At 42.9% G+C, this 19,880-nt stretch overlaps 1 protein-coding gene across 3 annotated transcripts in view; it reads left to right on the forward strand.

Moving 5' to 3' along the window:
• Window positions 1-6,753: 6,753 nt before the first annotated feature.
• MRPS35 (mitochondrial ribosomal protein S35) overlaps window positions 6,754-19,880 on the forward strand; it is a 42,291-nt gene continuing 29,164 nt past the window's right edge. For 2 of the 3 annotated variants that reach the window (XM_045364914.2, XM_074006498.1), the window contains exons 1-4: window positions 6,754-6,869; window positions 10,635-10,675; window positions 12,428-12,595; window positions 15,925-15,985. In XM_045364914.2, the coding sequence (XP_045220849.2) occupies window positions 6,758-6,869; window positions 10,635-10,675; window positions 12,428-12,595; window positions 15,925-15,985 (382 nt within the window). In that variant the 5' untranslated portion in view covers window positions 6,754-6,757. The remainder of the gene's footprint in view (window positions 6,870-10,634; window positions 10,676-12,427; window positions 12,596-15,924; window positions 15,986-19,880) is intronic. The other variant, XM_005570451.4, reaches the window with a different exon arrangement.

Below are 19,880 nucleotides of genomic sequence, written 5' to 3' on the forward strand. Positions count from 1 at the left end.
CCTGGCTAACACGGTGAAACCCTGTCTCTATTAAGAAATACAGAAAACTAGCCGGGCGAGGTGGCGGGCGCCGGTAGTCCCAGCTACTCGGGAGGCTGAGGCCGGAGAATGGCGTGAACCCGGGAGGCGGAGCTTGCAGTGAGCTGAGATCCGGCCACTGCACTCCAGCCTGGGCGACAGAGCGAGACTCCATCTCAAAAAAAAAAAAAAAAAAAAAAAAAAAATTATAAATCATATACCCCATAAATAGATATACCTACTATGTATCCACAAAAATAAAAATTAAAAAGTAGCTTTTATTGAATTAATCCAGGTTTAAATATAATAAAAACCCATTGTAAAAAAGCTTAATATTTAAAATTGTTCTACACAGGATCAGCTACATAATTTGTAGGTTCCAGTGCAAACTGAAGATGCAGGACTCCTTGTTCAAAAATTATTAAGATTTTTAAGACAGCAACAGCAAAGCATTAGGCCAAGCACAGGCCCTTCTAAGTGCATGTTGTATGTCTATGAAGCTGGCCTGGCTTCTATGATGTGTTAGATTACTTGGTCATAAAGTTTGAAGAAAATTTTTTTTTTTTTTTTGAGACAGGGTCTCACTCTGTCACCCAGGCTGGAGTGCAGTGGCACTATCTCAGCTTTCTGCAACCTCTGCCTCCTGAGCTCAAGTGATCCTCCCACCTCAGCCTCCCCAGTAGCTGGGACTACAGGCACACATCACCACAGCTGGATAATTTTTGTATTTTTTATAGAGACGGGGTCTTGCTATGTTGCCCAGGCTGGTCTAAACTCCTGAGCTCAAGTGATTCCCCCACCTCAGCCTCCCAAAATGCTGAGATTACAGGAGTGAGCCACTGCACCCAGCAAAGAAAAGATTTTTTTTTTTTTTGAGACTGAGTCTGGCTCTGTTGCCCAGGCTGGAGTGCAGTGGCCGGATCTCAGCTCACTGCAAGCTCCGCCTCCCGGGTTTACGCCATTCTCCTGCCTCAGCCTCCGGAGTAGCTGGGACCACAGGCGCCCGCCACCTCGCCCGGCTAGTTTTTTGTATTTTTTAGTAGAGACGGGGTTTCACCGTGTTAGCCAGGATGGTCTCGATCTCCTGACCTTGTGATCCGCCCGTCTCAGCCTCCCAAAGTGCTGGGATTACAGGCTTGAGCCACCGTGCCCGGCTGCAAAGAAAAGATTTTTATCATGAGTGAATGATTACACCTCTAAGATCATTCCCAAGTGAAAAATTATGTAATCTTAGTAACCCCTATGTGCAAGATAGTACATGCTTTACTCTTTACACTGCGCAAGACAGATATTTTTGCTTGTTGATAGCATTAATAGCATTACAAATGAATTTTTAACTTTTACTATAGAATGAAACTTACTGTACTTGATGCCAAGGAAAACAATAAGTATTTTTCTGGTTCCTCTAGCTCTGGTCATCTATCCACTTTAGTCTTAGGGAGAGAGTACAACAAAAGAACACATAGCAAGGTACAATGGGGACCTAAGTCTTTAATATCTTGCTCAAAAATTAAGAAATATTGTTAGAGCAGGTAGCTAGTCATGAATGAGCAGGGCAGGAGAGGGCTCCCCTTATACACACACACACACACACACCCCAGGAATTTCAGGCGACCATCAGGTGATTATTAACTGTCTTTCTGAAACAATAATTGGTCACAGCCAGCACCAGGGAAAAGCAGTCTCCCAAAAGATACAAAAAACCTGAAACTAGTGATCAGCAGCTTTCCAGTAAGATCTTAGGAACTGGGTGAGTGTGCACAAGCATGCACATTAAGAGGCAAAATGGCAGAATTTAACTGGTATTTGATCTTCTAGGGACATTCAACTGGTAAGGGACGTTAAACTGGTAAGGGACGTTCAACTGGTAAGGGAAGAACACCTCAAGTAAGCATGTGTGCAACTCCAGGAAACGCACTATGCATGCTCTCCTCCAAAATCCTGGCAAGCCACTGTGCATGCAGACAGCCCAAGCCAAGGGAAAAATCAGGGCAGAAGGGACACAGACCCCAGAAGTATGCCAAAGTATAAAATCCTAAGTCAAAGGTCAAATGGGATACTTGTCTTTCAAGTCACCCACTTGGTCCTCTTCCCAATGTATTTTCCTTCCTTTTGTTCCTGCTGTGAAGCTTTTTAATGAACTTTCACTCCTGCTCTAAAACTTACCTCAGTCTCTCCTTCTGCCTATGTTCCTAGGTCAAATTCTTTCTTCTGAGGAGGCAAGAATTGAGGTTGCTGCAGACCTGTACAGATTTGCCGCTAGTAACAGTATGAATATGATCGTACTCCTTTTGTCCCTAAATTTCTATGGTATAGGACTTGCGCTTTACTAAAATATACAAACTTGCAAGAAAAAGAGGCTGTTGCATTGACCCTACGCTTAATGCCAATGCCCACTGTTTATATTTATGCCTTTAATCATGACTGTCCTAAGAAAAATACTATTGCTCTCATTTTCCTTGAAACTGAAACTCAGAAAGGTTAGGTAGATTTGCCCAAAATCATAAAGAACCAGAGCCTGGATTCAAACCCCACCTCCATCTGATTAAAAAGGCCATGCTTTTGATCTTAAAAATAGTCTGAAGAGAGGAGAGAACACCATTGGAACATGGGGGCAGAAGGTGATGTGATGTGTCTACCAGCCAAGGAGTGCCAGCAACCATTAGAAGCTAGGAGAGAGGCATGGAACAGATTCTCCCTCAGAACCTCCAGAAGGAACCAACCCTGCCGACACCTGGATTTTGTACTTTCTAGACTCCAGGATTGTGAGAGAGTAAATTTCTGTTCTTTTAAGTCACCCAGTCTACAGTACTTTGTTCCAATCCCCTAGGAAACTCATACATCATGCTTCTGTTTTGGAACAATAACAGGACAGTAAAAGTCCAGAAATGATGAAGATGATGAATATTACAAATACTTGTCCATCTCATGCTATTTATCCCCCTCCTCTACCTTACTGATTGATGTCCATGGCACACTGAATGTTCATAGCTAGAATATTCTTGGACACCTGCATAACTCTGCTCTACTGGTTGTATGCTTACCAAGAATCGGTTTGTTTTATTTCTAGCTGTTTTGACTGTTATAATTTTGTCACTTTGAGACAAAAATAGGGAAATAGGCCAGACCCATGCCTCTAATCCTGACACTTTGGGAGGCCAAGGCAAGAGGATCACATGGGGCTAAGAGTTTGAGACCAGCCTGGGCAACATAGCAAGACCCCCAAATCTACAAAAAAATTTAAAAATGGAAAAAATAGGCCAGGCACAGTAGCTCACGCCTGTAGTCTTATCACTTTGGGAGGCCAAGGCAGGAGGATTGCTTGAACCCAGGAATTTGAGACCAGCCCTGGCAGCACACTGAGACCTCATCTTTAGGGAAAAAAAAAAAATTTTTTTTTTTTAATTAGCTGGGTGTGGCGGTGTGTGCCTGTAGCCTCAGCTACTTGAGAGGCTGAGGTAGGAGCGTAGCAGGACGAGCTGCAGACAAAACTCCTCAGACACCAGATTAAAGAAGGAAGAGGTTTTTTATTCGGCGGGAGCATTGGCAGACTCGCGTCTTAAGAGCCGAGCTCCTAGAGAAAGAAATATTTGGCCTTTTTAAAGGCTTACAACTTTAAGGGCTCCACATGAAAGGGTCGTGATGAATCGAGCAAGCTTGGGAAACGTGACTGGGGGCTACATGCATCAGCTAACAGAACAAAAAGTTTTACAATGCTTTTTTCATACAGTGTCTGGAATTTACAAATAACACAAGTAGTTTAGGCCAGGGGTTGATGTTATTATTATTACTTTGTTTAACTCCTAGGACTGGGTGGTGGTGCCAAGGTTGTCTGGCTATTTATCGTACTTTTGTTTCTCTCTCTTTTCTCTTGTCTTTGAACTAGGCAAGGTGTGGGGAGGAGGGCAGCAGGAGTAGTAGTGATCTCCTCCCTTAGGAGGATCACTTGAGCCTGGGAAGCCAAGGCTGCAGTAGGCCGTGGTCGTGCTACCACATTCCAGCCTAGCACAGATTAAGACTCTGTCTCAAAAATAATAATAATAATAAATTAAAATAATTTTTAAAATAATGAGAAAATAGAGAATTTATTTTATTTATTTATTTTATTTATTGAGATGGAGTTTTGCTCTTGTTGCCCGGGCTGGAGAGCAATGGCGTGATCTCGGCTCATCACAACCTGCGCCTACCGGGTTCAAGCGATTCTTCTGCCTCAGCCTCCCGAGTAGCTGGGATTACAAGCATGTGCCACTGTGTCCGGAATTGGTGGGTTCTTGGTCTCGCTGACTTCAAGAATGAAGCCACAGACTGTCGCAGTGAGTGTTACAAATCTATCTGGAGTTGTTCCTTCTGATGTTTGAACCTGTTCAGAGTTTCTTCCTTCTGGTGGGTTCGTGGTCTCACTGGCTTCAGGAGTTAAGCTGCAGACCTTCGCAGTGAGTGTGACAGCTCAAAAAGGGGCATGGACCCAAACAGTGAGCAGCAGCAAGATTTATTGCAAAGAGCAAAAGAACAAAACTTCCACAGTGCCGAAAGGGACTACAGCGGGTTGCCACTGCTGGCTTGGTGGTAGCCTGCTTTTATTCTCTTATCTAAACACCCCCCCCCCCCACATCCTGCTGATTGGTCCATTTTGCAGAGAGCTGATAGGTCTATTTTGGCAGGGTGCTGGTTGGTGCATTTACAATCCTCTAGCTAGACATAAAAGTTCTCCAAGTCCCCACTAGGTTAGCTAGACACAGCACTGATTGGTGTATTTACAAACCTTGAGCTAGACACAGAGTGCTGATTGGTGCATTTACAATCCTCTAGCTAGATATAAAAGTTCTCCAAGTCCCCTCTAGGTTAGCTAGACACAGAGCACTGATTGGTGCATTTACAAACCTTGAGCTAGACACAGAGTGCTGATTGGTGCATTTACAATCCTTTCGCTAGACACAGAGTGCTGTACAGAAAAATTCTCCACCTCCCCACTAGGTTAGCTAGACACAGAGTACCGATTGGTGCCTTTACAAACCTTGAGCTTGACACAGAGTGCTGATTGGTGCATTTACAATCCTCCAGCTAGGCAGAGTGCTTGCTACACAGAAAAGTTCTCCAAGTCTCACTAGGTTAGCTAGATACAGAGTACTGATTGGTGTATTTACAAACCTTGAGCTAGACACAGGGTGCTGATTGGTGTACTTACAATCCCTTAGCTAGACATAAAGATTCTCCAAGTCCCCCACTAGACCCAGGAGCCCAGCTGGCTTCACCTAGTGGATCCTGCACCAGGGCCGCAGGCGGAGCTACCCACCAGTCCCATGCTGTGCGCCTGCACTCCTCAGCCCTTGAGCGGTCGATGGGACCCAGCACCGCGTGCAGGGGGCGGCGCTAGTGGGGGAGGCTCAGGCCCCGCAGGAGCCCACCGTGGGCGGGGCGGGGGGAGGCTGGGCATGGCGGCTGCAGTTCGGAGCCCTGCACAGCGGGGAGGCAGCTGAGGCCTGGAGAGAATTCGAGCACAGCGCCAGTAGGCCGGCACTGCTGGGGCACCCAGCGCACCCTCTGCAGCTGCTGGCACGGTTGCTAAGCCCCTCACTGCCCCTGGCCGGCAGCTCCACCGCTACGAGTGAGGGGCCCGCCGAGTCCACGCCCACCCGGAACTCGCGGCTGTCCCTCGAGCGCGGCGCGCGGCCCGGGCTCCCGCCGGCACCTCTCCCAGCACACCTCCCCGCAAGCAGAGGAAGCTGGCTCCAACCTCTGCGAGCCCAGAGAGGGGCTCCCACAGTGCCATGGCCGGCTGAAGGGCTCCTCAAGCGCCGCCAGAGTGGACACCGAGGCCGAGGAGGTGCCGAGATCAAGGGCTGCTAGCATGTAGTCACCTCTCACCACCACAACTGGCTAATTTTGTATTTTTAGTAGAGACCAGGCTTCTCCATGTTGGCCAGGCTGGTCTCAAACTCCTGATCTCAGGTGATCAACACACCTTGGGCTCCCAAAGTGCTGCGATTACAGGCGCAAGCCACCGCAGCCGGCGGAGAATATTTTTATTAATTCGTGTATGTTAATCCATCCTACCGTGGAAAATAACAGTGTTCATTAAGGTTTATTTTCTAGGTTCTGATGAGTTCTGACTTTCTGTAATTCTAACCTGATCTAACAACAAGCTAACCATATAGAGCTAAAAGTTATAGGCTATGTACACGCGGTGTTCACTGTATGCCAATGCCGTACACAAACATTTGTCTATGCTAACTTGTCTAGGATCATACCTCCCAGAAATGGTGAAGTCAAGTTTGAAACTCAAGCACTCTGGCTCAGGATACTGCTTCTCTCCCCTTAGCGCATATCACTTGCATTACTTTAAGATTTCTTTAATCCAAGTAAATGTAGAAAAGCAGCAATTATAAAGAACTAGGAGTCCCTCGGGTAGACTGCCTGACTCTTGGATCATCTGAGGTTCCACCCAGACCACACCTGCCTTCAGTGAGCCGCAACCCCCATCCCTATGGTCCTTATCTGCAATTCTCTACGAACTGATTCACTCGAGTTTTAAGGACTTTTTTGTTTTCTTTTCATTACTTCTTTCAGTTTGGGGGTATCTTCCTGCACATTTGACTCGGCTCTGTGTGCGCAGACCCACGTGTTTCCTGTTTCTCCAGCCTAGTGCGGTGCCAGCCCAGGAAGCCTGTGTTTAGTCGCCCCAGGCACGCCCCTGACGCTGAACGGCGCTTGTCCCCTCCGGCTTGCCGTACTCGCAGTCATGGCGGCCGCCGCGCTCCCGGCATGGGTGTCTCTGCGGTTGAGAGCAAGGACTCTGCGTGCATTCTCCACCGCCGTGTCCCCGGTCACTCCGGTCTCGAGACGTGGCCTGCGTGAGTGTCTGTCTCGTCTTCTCCGGGCTTTGGGAGAGGTGCAAGAGCGGAATACCGGCCCCATGAAGGGTGCCGCGGTGGCTGAGCCAGCGCCGCGCGAGGGAGGCCGGTGCGTCAGCTGCCAGGCGGGTCTGGTAGGAAAGCCGTGGACGTAGGTCTGTGCTCTGCGCCGGCGTTGCCCGGCTCCTAGTCGCCTGTTTCTGCCCTGGGTGCTCTGGGCGTTTGCTCAGAAAGCTTACATCCCCCTTCCCCGTGACCTGCTCCCGTGTTGCCCCCGCCCGCAGTCCCTGGCACAGGTTACTGGTGCTCTGTATTGCTTATCCGGCTTCGGCAGTGATGAACTGTGGATTTCCCCAAACATTAAGAGAGTCATACGGTTGTGCTAGGACAAATTGCTGCTCTGAATTCCAGGCAACCAAATGGGCGGCCTTCATTCAACAGGCGTTGATGACCTGCATTTCACAGAGATTATAAGGATGCTTGATAGCGTGATTACCCCGGAGGAGTCTAGTGGAAAATACAGATTTATTAACGGAGAAGTGCTGTGTAGAGTGAGAGGCGCTGTGATAGAAGTATGGCTGGAGTGAGTCTAATCAATCAGCAGATTCTACCTGTGCTATTTCCTGTTATATCTCTACTTTACTCTCCTTATACTACCAACTATCTAGTTCCGATGGCCATCTCATTTCTACAAGTTTCTTTTTCGTTTCCTGTTTCCCTTCTTGCTCTCTCCTACATTGAATTCTCACAACAGCCAAATGAGGTTTTCAGAACTTAGATCTTGTCTTGCTGTTCCCATGTTCAAGATCTACCCATTGTTTTCAGATAAAGTATAAATTCATTAATCCTAAATACTGGCTCTTAATAGGTCTAATATTTGTCTGTTTTTAATTTTTCATTCTTTCACTCTTGGAATATTTAACACCTATTGCATACTATGCAGTGTTCTGGACACTCACCGGGGATACAGCAAGGTGGGGAAGTCAAGAGTATAAACAACCAAACAACTAAATAAGATGTCAGATAGGGTTTAATGCTATGAAGAAAAATAAAGCAGAGTATTGAGAATGGTGGATTTGTGGGGAGTAGTGGCCATAGGGTAGTCAGGAAAGATCTTTCTGAGGAAGTGACATTTGAACAGGGCCCCAAGCCATGCAGAGATCTGGGGAAAGAGCCTTTGGGGCATGGGGAACTATAAGTGCAAAGGCCAAAAGTTGAGAACAAGCTGAGGGGTGTGATCAAGGAACAGAAGAAGGACAACATGGCAGGAGCTAAGTGTGAGTAGAGGAGAGAGCGGTAGTATAAGACGTCAGAGAGTTAGTTAAATAATGATCTGATCTCTCCAGAGTTTGTAGACATTTCATTTGGATTTTTGGCTTGGGTTTTATATCAGAAGGCTTTGAACAGGGAACTGATATAACGTGATTTACATTTTTAAAAGATCACTGGCTGCTTTACTGGGGTAAGAGTGGAAGCCAAAGACATGTTTGGAGGCTGTTGTAGTAGTCAAAATGAGATGATAGTGACTTGGATTAAAGTAATAGTGGAGAAGGGGGTGTGGTTGTATTTGCAATATATTTTGAAGGTAAAGTTTGTAGGATTTACTGATGGATTTGATGTGGGGCTTGAGGACAAGTCTCAAAAAAATCCTGTTATATTTTTGTCCTGAGCAATTGGATGTCCTAGCAATTGTAAATGATTCCATTTACACGAGTTGGGAAGACTGGAAGAAGAAAATCAAAAGCCCTGCCAAGGGGCTGAGCATGGTGGCTCATTCCTGTAATCCCAGCACTGTGGGAGGTGGAGGCATGTGGATCCCTTGAGCCCAGGAGACCAGCTTGGGCAACATGGTGGAACCTCGTGTCTACTGGAAATACAAATTAGCCAGACGTGGTGGCACATGCCTGTAGTTCCAGCTACTCCAGAGGCTGAAGTGGGAGAACCACCTGAGCCTGGGAAGTTGAGACTACAGTGAGCTGTAATCGCACCACTGTCCTCCGGCCTGGGTGACGGGAGTGAGACCCTATCTCAAAAAAAGAAAAAAAGCTTTGCCAAGGATGCATTATAGTTAAGAAGCTTGTTAAGTGTCTTCAGCCTCTTTTCTCTCTGTCTCTCTGTTCTGTTCTTAAACTTCAGCCATATTGAATTTGTTCACTTTGATTTTCCATGTGCTCTCGCTCTGTCAAAACACTTTTTCTCACCTGCTTGTCTGCATGGCTATGTCCTGCTCATCTTTCAGGTTTTAGCTTAAAGTGCACTTTCTCAGGGAGATTTTCCCCAACTGTATTGGGGTTTTCCAGAGAGACAGAACGTAGATGTAGGATAGGATAGTTGTAGATGTAGATATATAGACATGTGACGGGAGTTTTTAGGGGAATTAACTCACCTCACAATAGGCTGTCTGCAAGCTGGAAGCCCATGTCAGTCCAAATCCAGAAGCCTCAGAACCAGGGAAGCCATGTAATTTTCAGGCCAAAGCTGAAGGCCTAAGAACTCGGGGCTGCTTGTGCAAGTTCCTGGAGTCCAAAAGCTGGGGCACCTGGAGTTCTGATGTCCAGGGGCTGGGGAAGAGTGTCCCAGGTCCAGAAGAGAGAGAGAGAGAAGATGTTCTTCTTTCATCTGCCTTTTTGTTCTCTCTGTGCCCTCAGCTGATTGAATGATGCCCACCCACATTGAGAGCAGGTATTCCTCACTCACTCCACTGACTCACGTGTGTGTCTCTGCTGGAAACATCCCCACAGACATGCCCAGAAATAAATGCTTTACCACATGTCTATGTATTCCTCAATGCAGTCAAATTGACACCTAAACTTAACTATCATGGCTGGGCATGGTGACTCACCCCTATAATCCCAGCACTTTGGGAGGCCAAGATGGGTGGATCGCTGGAGCTCAGGAGCTTGAGACCAGCCTGGCAACATGGCGAAACACTGTCTCTACAAGAATTAGCCAGGTGTGCTCATGCTTTTAGTCCTAGCTACTTGGGTGGCTGAGGTGGAAGGATTGACTTGACCATGGTAGTTCGAGGCTGCAGTGAGCCGAAATGGCACCACTGGACTCCAGCCTGGGTGAGAATGAGATGACCTTGTCTCAAAAAATAAAAAAGAAAAAATTCACCATCACACCAACTAATTGACTAGGTTTAGTTCCCTGCTATATGTGTTCATAATATTTATCGCTTAATTGAAATTATTTGTTAAAAAGTTGTCTTACTTGACAGACTCTGTAAGAGTCATTTTTTAGATGATGAATTCACTGTATTGGCAATTCAAATAACTATAGAATTTTCCTTACTGGGGCTGGGCATGGTGGCTCACACCTGCCCACTGCACTTTGGCAGGCTGAGGCAGGTGGATCACTTGAGGTCAGCAGTTTGAGACCAGCATGGCCAACATGGTGAAACTGCATCTCTACTAAAAATACAAAAGTTAGCTGGGTATGGTGGGGTATACCAGTAGTGCCAGCTACTCAGGAGACTGAGGCAGGAGAATCACTTGAACCCGGGAGGTAGAGGTTGCAGTGAGCTGAGATCACACCACTGCAATCCAACCTGGGCGACACGCCAACACTCCCTCTGTTTCCAGTTTTTAGTCTTCATTAAGATGATTTTGGTCCCTGAGCTTACCAAAAAAAAAAAAAAAAAAGTTGTTTCATTGTTATGTTACAGAATACCTTAAATTGTGTTAGAATAATGAGATCATGATTGATGTTGAACAACTAACTTGACATGATAAAATTCCCTTTATTGTGTTCTTTTACGTACAGAAGAAGGAACATCCAGAAATGAAAGGCCTCCAAGAAGAAAGGTAAAAAGTTCATGTACTCTACCATCTTAATGGTTTCTAGAGTTCTAAAATGAGGCACGTGCTCATTATAAGGCAGAAGGGTGTTGCCAGAGAAGACTTCACAAAGTCATGTTTACTGGATGATTACCATAGCCCTGAGAGAGGTTAGTCTTTGTTTTTTGTCAGTACCCAGAGAATAGATCATCTTTGAGAGGTCAACTTACTGAGGAACTCCCAGGAAACAGGTGTATAAACCAGAATGTGGAACAATTTCTTTTTTTTTTTTTTTTTTTTTTTTTTTGAGACGGAGTCTCGCTCTGTCGCCCAGGCTGGATGGAGTGCAGTGGCCGGATCTCAGCTCACTGCAAGCTCCGCCTCCCGGGTTTACGCCATTCTCCTGCCTCAGCCTCCCGAGTAGCTGGGACTACAGGCGCCCACCACCTCGCCTGGCTAGTTTTTTTTTGTATTTTTTAGTAGAGACGGGGTTTCACTGCGTTAGCCAGGATGGTCTCGATCTCCTGACCTCGTGATCCGCCCGTCTCGGCCTCCCAAAGTGCTGGGATTACAGGCTTGAGCCACCGCGCCCGGCCGGAACAATTTCTAATGCTATCTTAAGTCCTGCAGCCTGGGACTTATGCATTAATATAACTAGTTTGTTTATTTATTATTGTTTATTTGAGACGGAGTTTCACTCCTGTTGCCCAGGCTGGAGTGCAGTGGTGCAATCTCGGCTCACTGGTACCTCCGCCTCCCAGGTTCAAGTGATTCTCGTGCCTCAGCTTCCCAAGTAGCTGGGACTTCAGGCACGTACCTCAATGCCCGGCTAATTTTTGTATTTTTAGTAGAGAGGAGTTTTCACCATGTTGGTCAGGCTGGTCTTGAACTCCTGACCTCAGGTGATCCACCCGCCTCAGGCCTCCTAAAATGCTGGGATTACAGGGGTGAGCCACTGCACCTGGCCATATTCTGACTAGTTTTAGTCTCACCGTGTGGACATTTGGATTCCTTACTTCTGTGGAGGAATCTAAACTATAAGGTCAGTTGGTCAGCATAGTGTCAGAACAAAGACACATTAGTTGGAAGTTAAATGGTATCAAATTACAATAATCAAGAGCAGTCATTTCCTCAGGACTATTACCTGCTTCTAGGACATCGACTACACTGGTTTTGATATTGTGTAGGTGGGGCCTGGCTGAATTTTGCCACTATAAACCCTACTTTTGTATGTGGGCCATCCCCTAGTATTTGATGCCATGAAAAATAAATGTTAATGTGATTGACTAAGCTATCGAGTACTAGTTTTTCTCTGGGCCTAGGAGACATATAATTTTTCATTATGTATTTATTCAATCAGTTTAACCCTAATTATTTTTTCTTTTTCTTTTTACTTCTAAGTACTTAATGTCCCCTCGTGCTACTGATTTCCATCAAAGAAGTTTGAAAAATTATTTCAAAATGTATTGTTAATTCACCCTTTCATAAGCCAAATGAAAAAATTTTTGCTGAAAGTCTAAAGAAATTTTTAGTGAAGAAAATGTGATATTAAAGGGGACCCTTACCAGAGGGTGTGAAGAAACAGTGCAAAGATATTTAGCTATATTTAGTGTTTTTAGAATTTGGACAGCAGCAGCTTTGTGGGAGGTCAGATTTTACATATGTTGCAATTTTGCCTCTATTTCTTATAATTGTAGCTTTTTGCTTTAAAATTAAAATTCTTTAAAAATTAAAGAATGTTTTTATATTTAAAATACTAAATGATTTTATATTTCTTAGGCACTACCTCCTAGGACAGAGAAAATGGCTGTTGACCAGGACTGGCCTAGTGTTTACCCAGTTGCAGCACCATTTAAACCCTCTGCAGTACCTCTTCCTGTTCGAATGGGTTATCCAGTAAAAAGGGGCGTGCCCATGGCAAAGGAGGGAAATTTAGAACTTTTAAAGGTAAGACAAATTGCTGATTCATTGACTCAGACTTACATAGAAATAAATGCTGATCTTACCCCCATTTCTACTCTCTTATGCTTCAATGTTCAGTGTATAGCAGCTTACTGTATTTTAATTAAAATTGTTTAAAATAATATAATAGGTATATTATTATACAACACCAGATAATAATAGGTGTTGATTTTGATTATCAGTGGTAAAGGATACTCAAAGAATCCTAGGCATTCAATAATGTAATTACTTGCCTGGGCGCGGTGGCTCATACCCGTAATCCTAGCACTTTGGGAGGCCGAGGTGGGCAGATTACTTGAGGTCAGGAGTTCAAGACCAACCTGGCCAACATGGTGAAACCCCGTCTCTACTAAAAACACATAAAAAATTAGCCAGACGTGGTGGTGGGCGCCTGTAATCCCAGCTACTTGGGAGGCTGAGGAAGGAGAATTGCTTGAACCCAGGCAGTGGAGGTTGCAGTGAGCCGAGATGGTGCCACTGCACTCCAGGCTGGGCAACAGAGTGAGACTCTGTCTCAGGAAAAAAAAAAAAAGAATGTAATTAGTCAATCTTGTGGCTTCCCTTGTGACCTTTTTCTATTGTATCTCTTCTTTTTGGAGACGGGGGTCACTGTGTTGCCCAAGCTGGTCTCGAACTCCTGGGCTCAAGAGATATGCCTTCCTCAACCTCCCAAAGTGCTGGGATTACAGGTGTGAGCCACCACACCCAGCCTATCATATCTTTTCTATATTGCATCTTACCAGTGGAATTAAGAAAAATGAAATAACCTAGTTTGAGATTGAGAATTGGGAGGTAAAACTTCCAGTTTAAAAAGAGGGGCCGGGCATGGCAGCTCACACCTGTAATTCCAGCACTTTGGGAGGCTGAGGTGGGGGGATCACGAGGTCAGGAGATCGAGACAATCCTGAATAATACGGCGAAACCCCGTCTCTACTCAAAATACAAAAAATTAGCCGGGCGAGGTGGCGGGGCCCCCTGTAGTCCCAGCTACTTGGGAGGCTGAGGCAGGAGAATGGCGTGAACCCGGGAGGCAGAGCTTGCAGTGAGCCGAGATCGTGCCACCGCACTCCAGCCTAGGCGACACAGCAAGACTCCGTCTCAAAAAAAAAAAAAAGAATTTAAATTTTTTCTGTCTATAAAGGTAGAATATTATTTAGTATTATTATTATAGTCTACCAAATTTAACTTTATTGCTTAAAGCAAAATAGGTTAAGGTAAATGCTTTGATAGCATGTATAATTATGATGGGTGTTTTAAAGAAAATATAAATGCTTAGTCTGGGAATGCATGTCTTAGATGGTTTCTTAAATACGATGAAAGTTATACAAAGGAAAATGAACTGTTTTCCATTAGATGAGAGTCTTTGAAAAACAAAAGTTTGCTAAAAGGTGATGGGAACAGGGAGAACGGGTACTCTGTTGCTGGAGACGGGAAATGAAATTTAGAAATAGGAATGTGAAGACACAAGAAAGCGTACATCAAGGAAAACAAATGTTTTCTTTGAATAAAAGAAGAGAATTTTGTTCAAAGAGATCTTTGGAGAATTACTGGGTGAGAGAGTAGCAGTATATTTGCAATAATGCTAATGGTTGTAAATGACATTTTAATAAACATAAAAATCCAAACATTTAATGCATGCCATTTATTTGTAGTGATGGTGTCATTGAATAAACTTATTAACTGAGCTAACATATGTAAAGTGCATGGAACTGTGCCTATGTAAGTCCATGCAAATTGTCTGTTATTTTTTCCTTTTATGATTTTTGAGGTTTATACGTTCATGTTTCAAAAATAAAAGTCTGTCACTGTGATCTATTAAAAGTAGCCCCTCAACACTAGAGTTTATAATTTTTAAAATGTATAAAAAGGAAAAAACCAAAAAGTACAGTAAATGAAGCTGCCTATCCCCAAATCCCAGTTTTCAGTGCCTATTTTCTCTTGATTAAAACATTATTTTCTGGCCAGGTGTGGTGGTTCACACCTGTAATCCCAGTAGTTTGGGAAGCCAAGGCAGGTGGATCACTTGAAGTCAGGAGTTGGACACCAGCCTGGCCAACATAGCAAAACCCCATTTCTACTAAAACTACAAAAAAATTAGCCAAGTGTAGTGGCGCATGCCTGTAATCCCAGCTACTCGGGAGGCTGAGGCAGGAGAATCACTTGAACCCAGGGGGCGGAGGTTGCAGTGAGCCGAGATTGCGCCACTGCAACAGCCCGAGACGCCGTCTCAAGAACAAAAAACATTTTCTGATGAGCCCTCAAGATACCTGGCATAGTTCTTGAGTAACTTTCGACTTGTTTACACTTTCTTTCCAAATGAGCCTTTAAGCTCTTTTAGATGTTTAACATTATTCAAGAAATGACCTAATAAATGCTAATTACTTATTTGAAGGAATCAAATCTCTGACCTTTCCTGAATTTTCATTCACACTGTGAATGATTCATTAGCCTTTTAATATGTCATCATAAATATATTCCTAACTTCATTAAACTATCCAGTTATGATTTGCTAGCTTCACTTATTAGTTCATAAAATGTTTCTTATGTACAAAGTGGAAATACTGTCATGCTATGCAGTCCAGGGGACTTGGGATGATTAAACAATGATCCATATCCTGGCCGGGCACAGTGGCTCACACCTATAATCCCAGCACTTTGGGAGACCAAGGCGGGCGGGTCACTTGAGGCCAGGAGTTTGAGACCAGCCTAGGCAACATGGTGAAACCCTGTCTCTACTGAAAATACAAAAATTAGCAGGGCATGATGGCACATGCCTGTAATCCCAGCTACTTGCGAGGCTGAGGGAAGAGAATTGCTTGAGCCTGGGAGGCAGAGGTTACAGTGAGCTGAGATTGTGCCACTGCACTCCAACCTGGGTGACAGAGCGAGACCCTGTCTCAAAAAAAAAGAAAAACAAAAAAACAAACAATGATCTATGTCCTTAAGTCCTTTCAGTTTTATAAAGGAAATATACATGTATACCTGTAGATTTGTGGCAGGAAGAATAGTATAAAATGATGTTTAGTTTTTTTCATTATGATTGTCATTATAAGATGCTTGGTAAAAGACAAAAGATTTATATGATCTGAAGACAAACCCAGGTATCACTGTAAATTACTTGGTACTGAATTTATATTTTAAGAAATGTATTTCTTGAATTGACAACATCTGTGACAGAAAATCACTATTGTAAAAAACCAGAATTTATTTACTGCATGTTTTACTGGGCCTGTGATTTAGTTTTATCAGAAAACTATCTTTTTCATGTTTTTAAGACATTTAGCTAATTTATCCTTTAAATTTCTCTATTTAAGATTCCCAATTTTCTGCATTTGACTCCTGTAGCAATTAAAAAGCACTGTGAAGCCCTTAAAGGTAAGTGGTTATTTTCTTATATGAACTTTATATTGACTTTGAACATAAATTTAAGAATCTCTTTTCTAATATACTGTATAGCCTTATATTAAGTTGTTTTCAGTGAATTGTTACATGTCAAGTCTGCAAATTGTTTTTGCTAACTACTACAAGGTATTAGGAATAATAATGAGAAACCATGATCCTTGTTCACAGGTAGGTTAGGGACTTACTGTTGAGTTTTAGAAAACATGCACATAAGGCTGGGCATGGTGGCTCATACCTGTAATCCGAGCAGGTGTTTGGGAGGCTGAGGTGGGCAGATCCGCTGAGGTTAGGATTTCGAGACCAGCCTGGCCAACATGGTGAAACCCTGTCTCTACTAAAAATACAAAAAAATTAGCCCTGCATGGTGGCAGGCACCTGTAATCCCAGCTACTCTGGCGGCTGAAGCAAGAGAATCGCTTGAACCCGGGAGAGCGCAGAGATTATGGTAAGCTGAGATCGCGCCATTGCACTCCAGCCTGAGCAAGAAGAGGGAAACTCCATCTCAAAAAAAAAGAAAACAAACATGCACTTAAGAAGACTGAAGTAAATGTTGCAGATACTTCGCAGAGAAGAATTATCTTGAAGAAATTATTGAAAATTTTAAAAAATGGATGACACATGCATGTGGTAAATCAAATAGTAAAAGAGTTTATGATGAAAAAGCACTAGCCTTATGTGCTTTCTTTACCAGCCCCTCATTTATTTATGTATATATGCTTTTATTTATAATAAATACTCTATATGTAGTATATATATTTATATATACTTACATACTCTCTGTAGTGTGTATGTGTATTTATAAAATAACAAGTAATCACTGGACTATGATTATACCTTCAGTTCTGGATTTCTTGATTTTGAAAACCTATTGATTCCTAGGTATAAACATAGATTTCATGTACTTACATTACTACTTCTCCTTCTCCTTTCTGCATGCATGGAGGTAAAGGCAAATAACATTTTTTAACTCATGGTTTTGTGTATGTTTTTATAATTATGTACATATTCCAATTTAAGTTCTCATTGATAGTTATGATTGATTAGATTAATTCAGGAGTTGGTGCCTGTGGATAAAGTCTTAATATACTCATACTGATTTAAAGGTGTTGTATATACATGCTCAGTATACTTATTAAGGCTTTTCAGGAAAGAATATGAAACCTAGAAACACTTCACAAGTATCTTGATTATGCTGGGAAGGAGATGTGGAGTGGTAAACATAATTATGATTAAATTTGAGCTTTTCAAAGGGCCTTCCATTTAAAAATATAAGGAAGACTATATAAAGAGGTCCTGAAACATAGGAATAATAACCTTACTCTTGAAATGAGGGAGGAAAAATATGTTTCCTTTCATTTATTTGGTCTTTTGGGACATTGGGATGCTTTTCTATCCCTTTAGAGTATGTGTTTCTATATGCATTTGTGCCTGGAATTAGACTAAAACTGATCACTTCCAAATTTGTGTCCCAGGCTGGGCATGGTGGCTCACACCTGTAATGCTCGCACTTTGGGAGAATGAGTTGGGTGGATTGCTTGAGCTCAGGAGTTCAAGACCAGCCTGAGCAATGTGGTGAAACCCCATCTCTACAAAAAATACAAAAAAATTAGCTGGGTGTGGTGGCACGTGCCTGTAGTCCCAGCTACTTGGGGGCTGAGGCGGGAGGATTGGAACCCAGGAGGTTGAGGCGGCAGTGAGCTCAGATCGCACCATTGCACTCCAGCCTGGGTAACAAAGTGAGACGCAGTCTCAAAAAATAAAAAAATAAAATAACAAATTTGTGTCCCGTTTGGCACAAGTCATGTATTACTATTTGATCATCTGTAAAGCCAGTTAACAAATGGCATTGCACTGTGAAAAATTCTGTGTTTCTTCTTTTTAAATGTGTGTTTATAATCTAGAAACTTGTAATTTTAATAAAATATTTCTGTAATACTTCCTTATTTTTAGATGAAAGGCTTTTGACAGGGCATGTTAGCTCATGCTTTTAATTTCACAGCATTTCGAGAGGCCACAGAGAAAGGATTGCTTGATCCCAGTAGTTTGAGACCATCCTCAGCAACATAGTGAGATCATGTCTCTACAAAAATATTAAAAAATTAGCTGGAGTGTGATGGTGCATGCCTGTGGTCCCAGCTACTCTGGAGACTGAGGTGGGCCTGGACAACAGAGTGAGACCCTGTCTCAAAACCACATAAAAATAAAAAATAAGTTAAAAAAAAATTAAGTGAAAGACTTTCATACAGCACATTCAGAAGAGTGGCATTCTATTTTATAGTACTTAAACGAGTGTCTTAATCTTTCCTTTGCACTTGCTGCCAGTCTCCGGATTTAGATTGCGTCTTCCGAATAACTCAAAGGCTTTTCAAGTACTTCTTCTCAGTTTTCTTTCAAAGTAGGTCAGTTCAGATTTTATATCTAACTTGCAAATGGAAAATCTGAAGCACAGGAAAGTTAGGTAATTTACCAAAACTTTAATATCAGTGGCAGAAGTTAAATACAAACCAAGGTCTTCCAAAGTCTCGTCTATTGCTCTACCTATCAGATGAGTAAAGGCTAATAGGAATCTGTTACTTATTTTCCATTTGGCTGTGTTTTTTTAGACATATAATTTAGGTAATTTAATTTTAAAACTGTAATTATTATTTGGTGATTGAAATAACTTATTCATAGTTTCTAAAAAAAGAAAAGAAAAAGAGTCAGTGCAAACCCAAGAGCTCACAAAATTCCCCAAACTAGTCTGTCTTACAAAGTGCTTGGCAGTGATGCATCTTGTAGTGCAGGATATTGGAATAAGTTCATGATGGGAATGAAATTCAGCCTCAACAATCTTGTTCTGTTCATATTTTTTAAATGTTAAAATGATGTTAATTGCAAAGATACTTTTTTCCCCTCAAAACGACTGGGTATTGATCTTTTAAACAGTGTTCAAGGAATGGAGTGAACTATATTTAATTTGTTAGCATAAGAAAATTGTTAGCCCAAGGAAATGTTATTGGCAAAATAGTTCTCACTGTCCCTTAGATTATCACCTACAAGAGCTCCCACGTCTGCCTGTGATTATGACCAGCCTCTTCTGCAGTTGTGCTTTTTTGGAGGAAGCATGTATGCAGTCTAATATGTTTGACCCAAAAAGCCAGTTGCTTTTAGCTGTTCATAGAGTGAGGCTGTGTAAGAAATGAGATTTCCATTGTGGACAGCCTGATAGTGCCAGAAATTTTCATCTCAAGCTGAAAGTCCTCTGCCATGCTAACTTGATTGAAACAGGGCAAGATGAAATCAGCTCTGATACCTGGAAGAGGCTGGGAGCTACCTCTTTTCCTTTAAGTTTTTTTTTTTTTTTTTTTTTTTCCTATTCAGGGCCTGAGTTTATACTTCTGTGTTATGAAGGTAACATGCTATGAAGATAACAAGAAGGCATGTTCACAGTGCTTGGAGCTCCTGTTGTGACCTAGGTCTCAGACCCAATCCCACTTCCTGTCTATGCTGTCTTGCCCAGATATGAGGACAAAGCTTTCTTCTTTCCATTTAGCCCCCTTGGCACATAGAAGTCACACAGAAGAAATATCAGTTCTTACAAGAATCCATTTAAGGGCTTAGGCTTTTGTACCTGTTTGAGTTGAGGTTCTATTCAGCCAGATTTCTAAACGACTGTTAACTCCATCTCAGTTTCTTCTCAGGGCTCTTTGAGAGCTTTCAATTCCTTTCAGCTGATTTTTAGTAACCTTTAGTAATTAATATTATCTGTTACTTTTTTGAAAACAGTAATGCTCTGGGTACTATAAACTGTTTGCTTTTAGTTGGTACGGAGGAAGTAAACTGTCCAATAACAGATATGTGCAAAGCTTATAATCAGCTTCCATCAAGG

This window comes from Macaca fascicularis, chromosome 11 (genome assembly GCF_037993035.2).
Source record: "Macaca fascicularis isolate 582-1 chromosome 11, T2T-MFA8v1.1".
Classification (NCBI taxonomy): domain Eukaryota; kingdom Metazoa; phylum Chordata; class Mammalia; order Primates; family Cercopithecidae; genus Macaca; species Macaca fascicularis.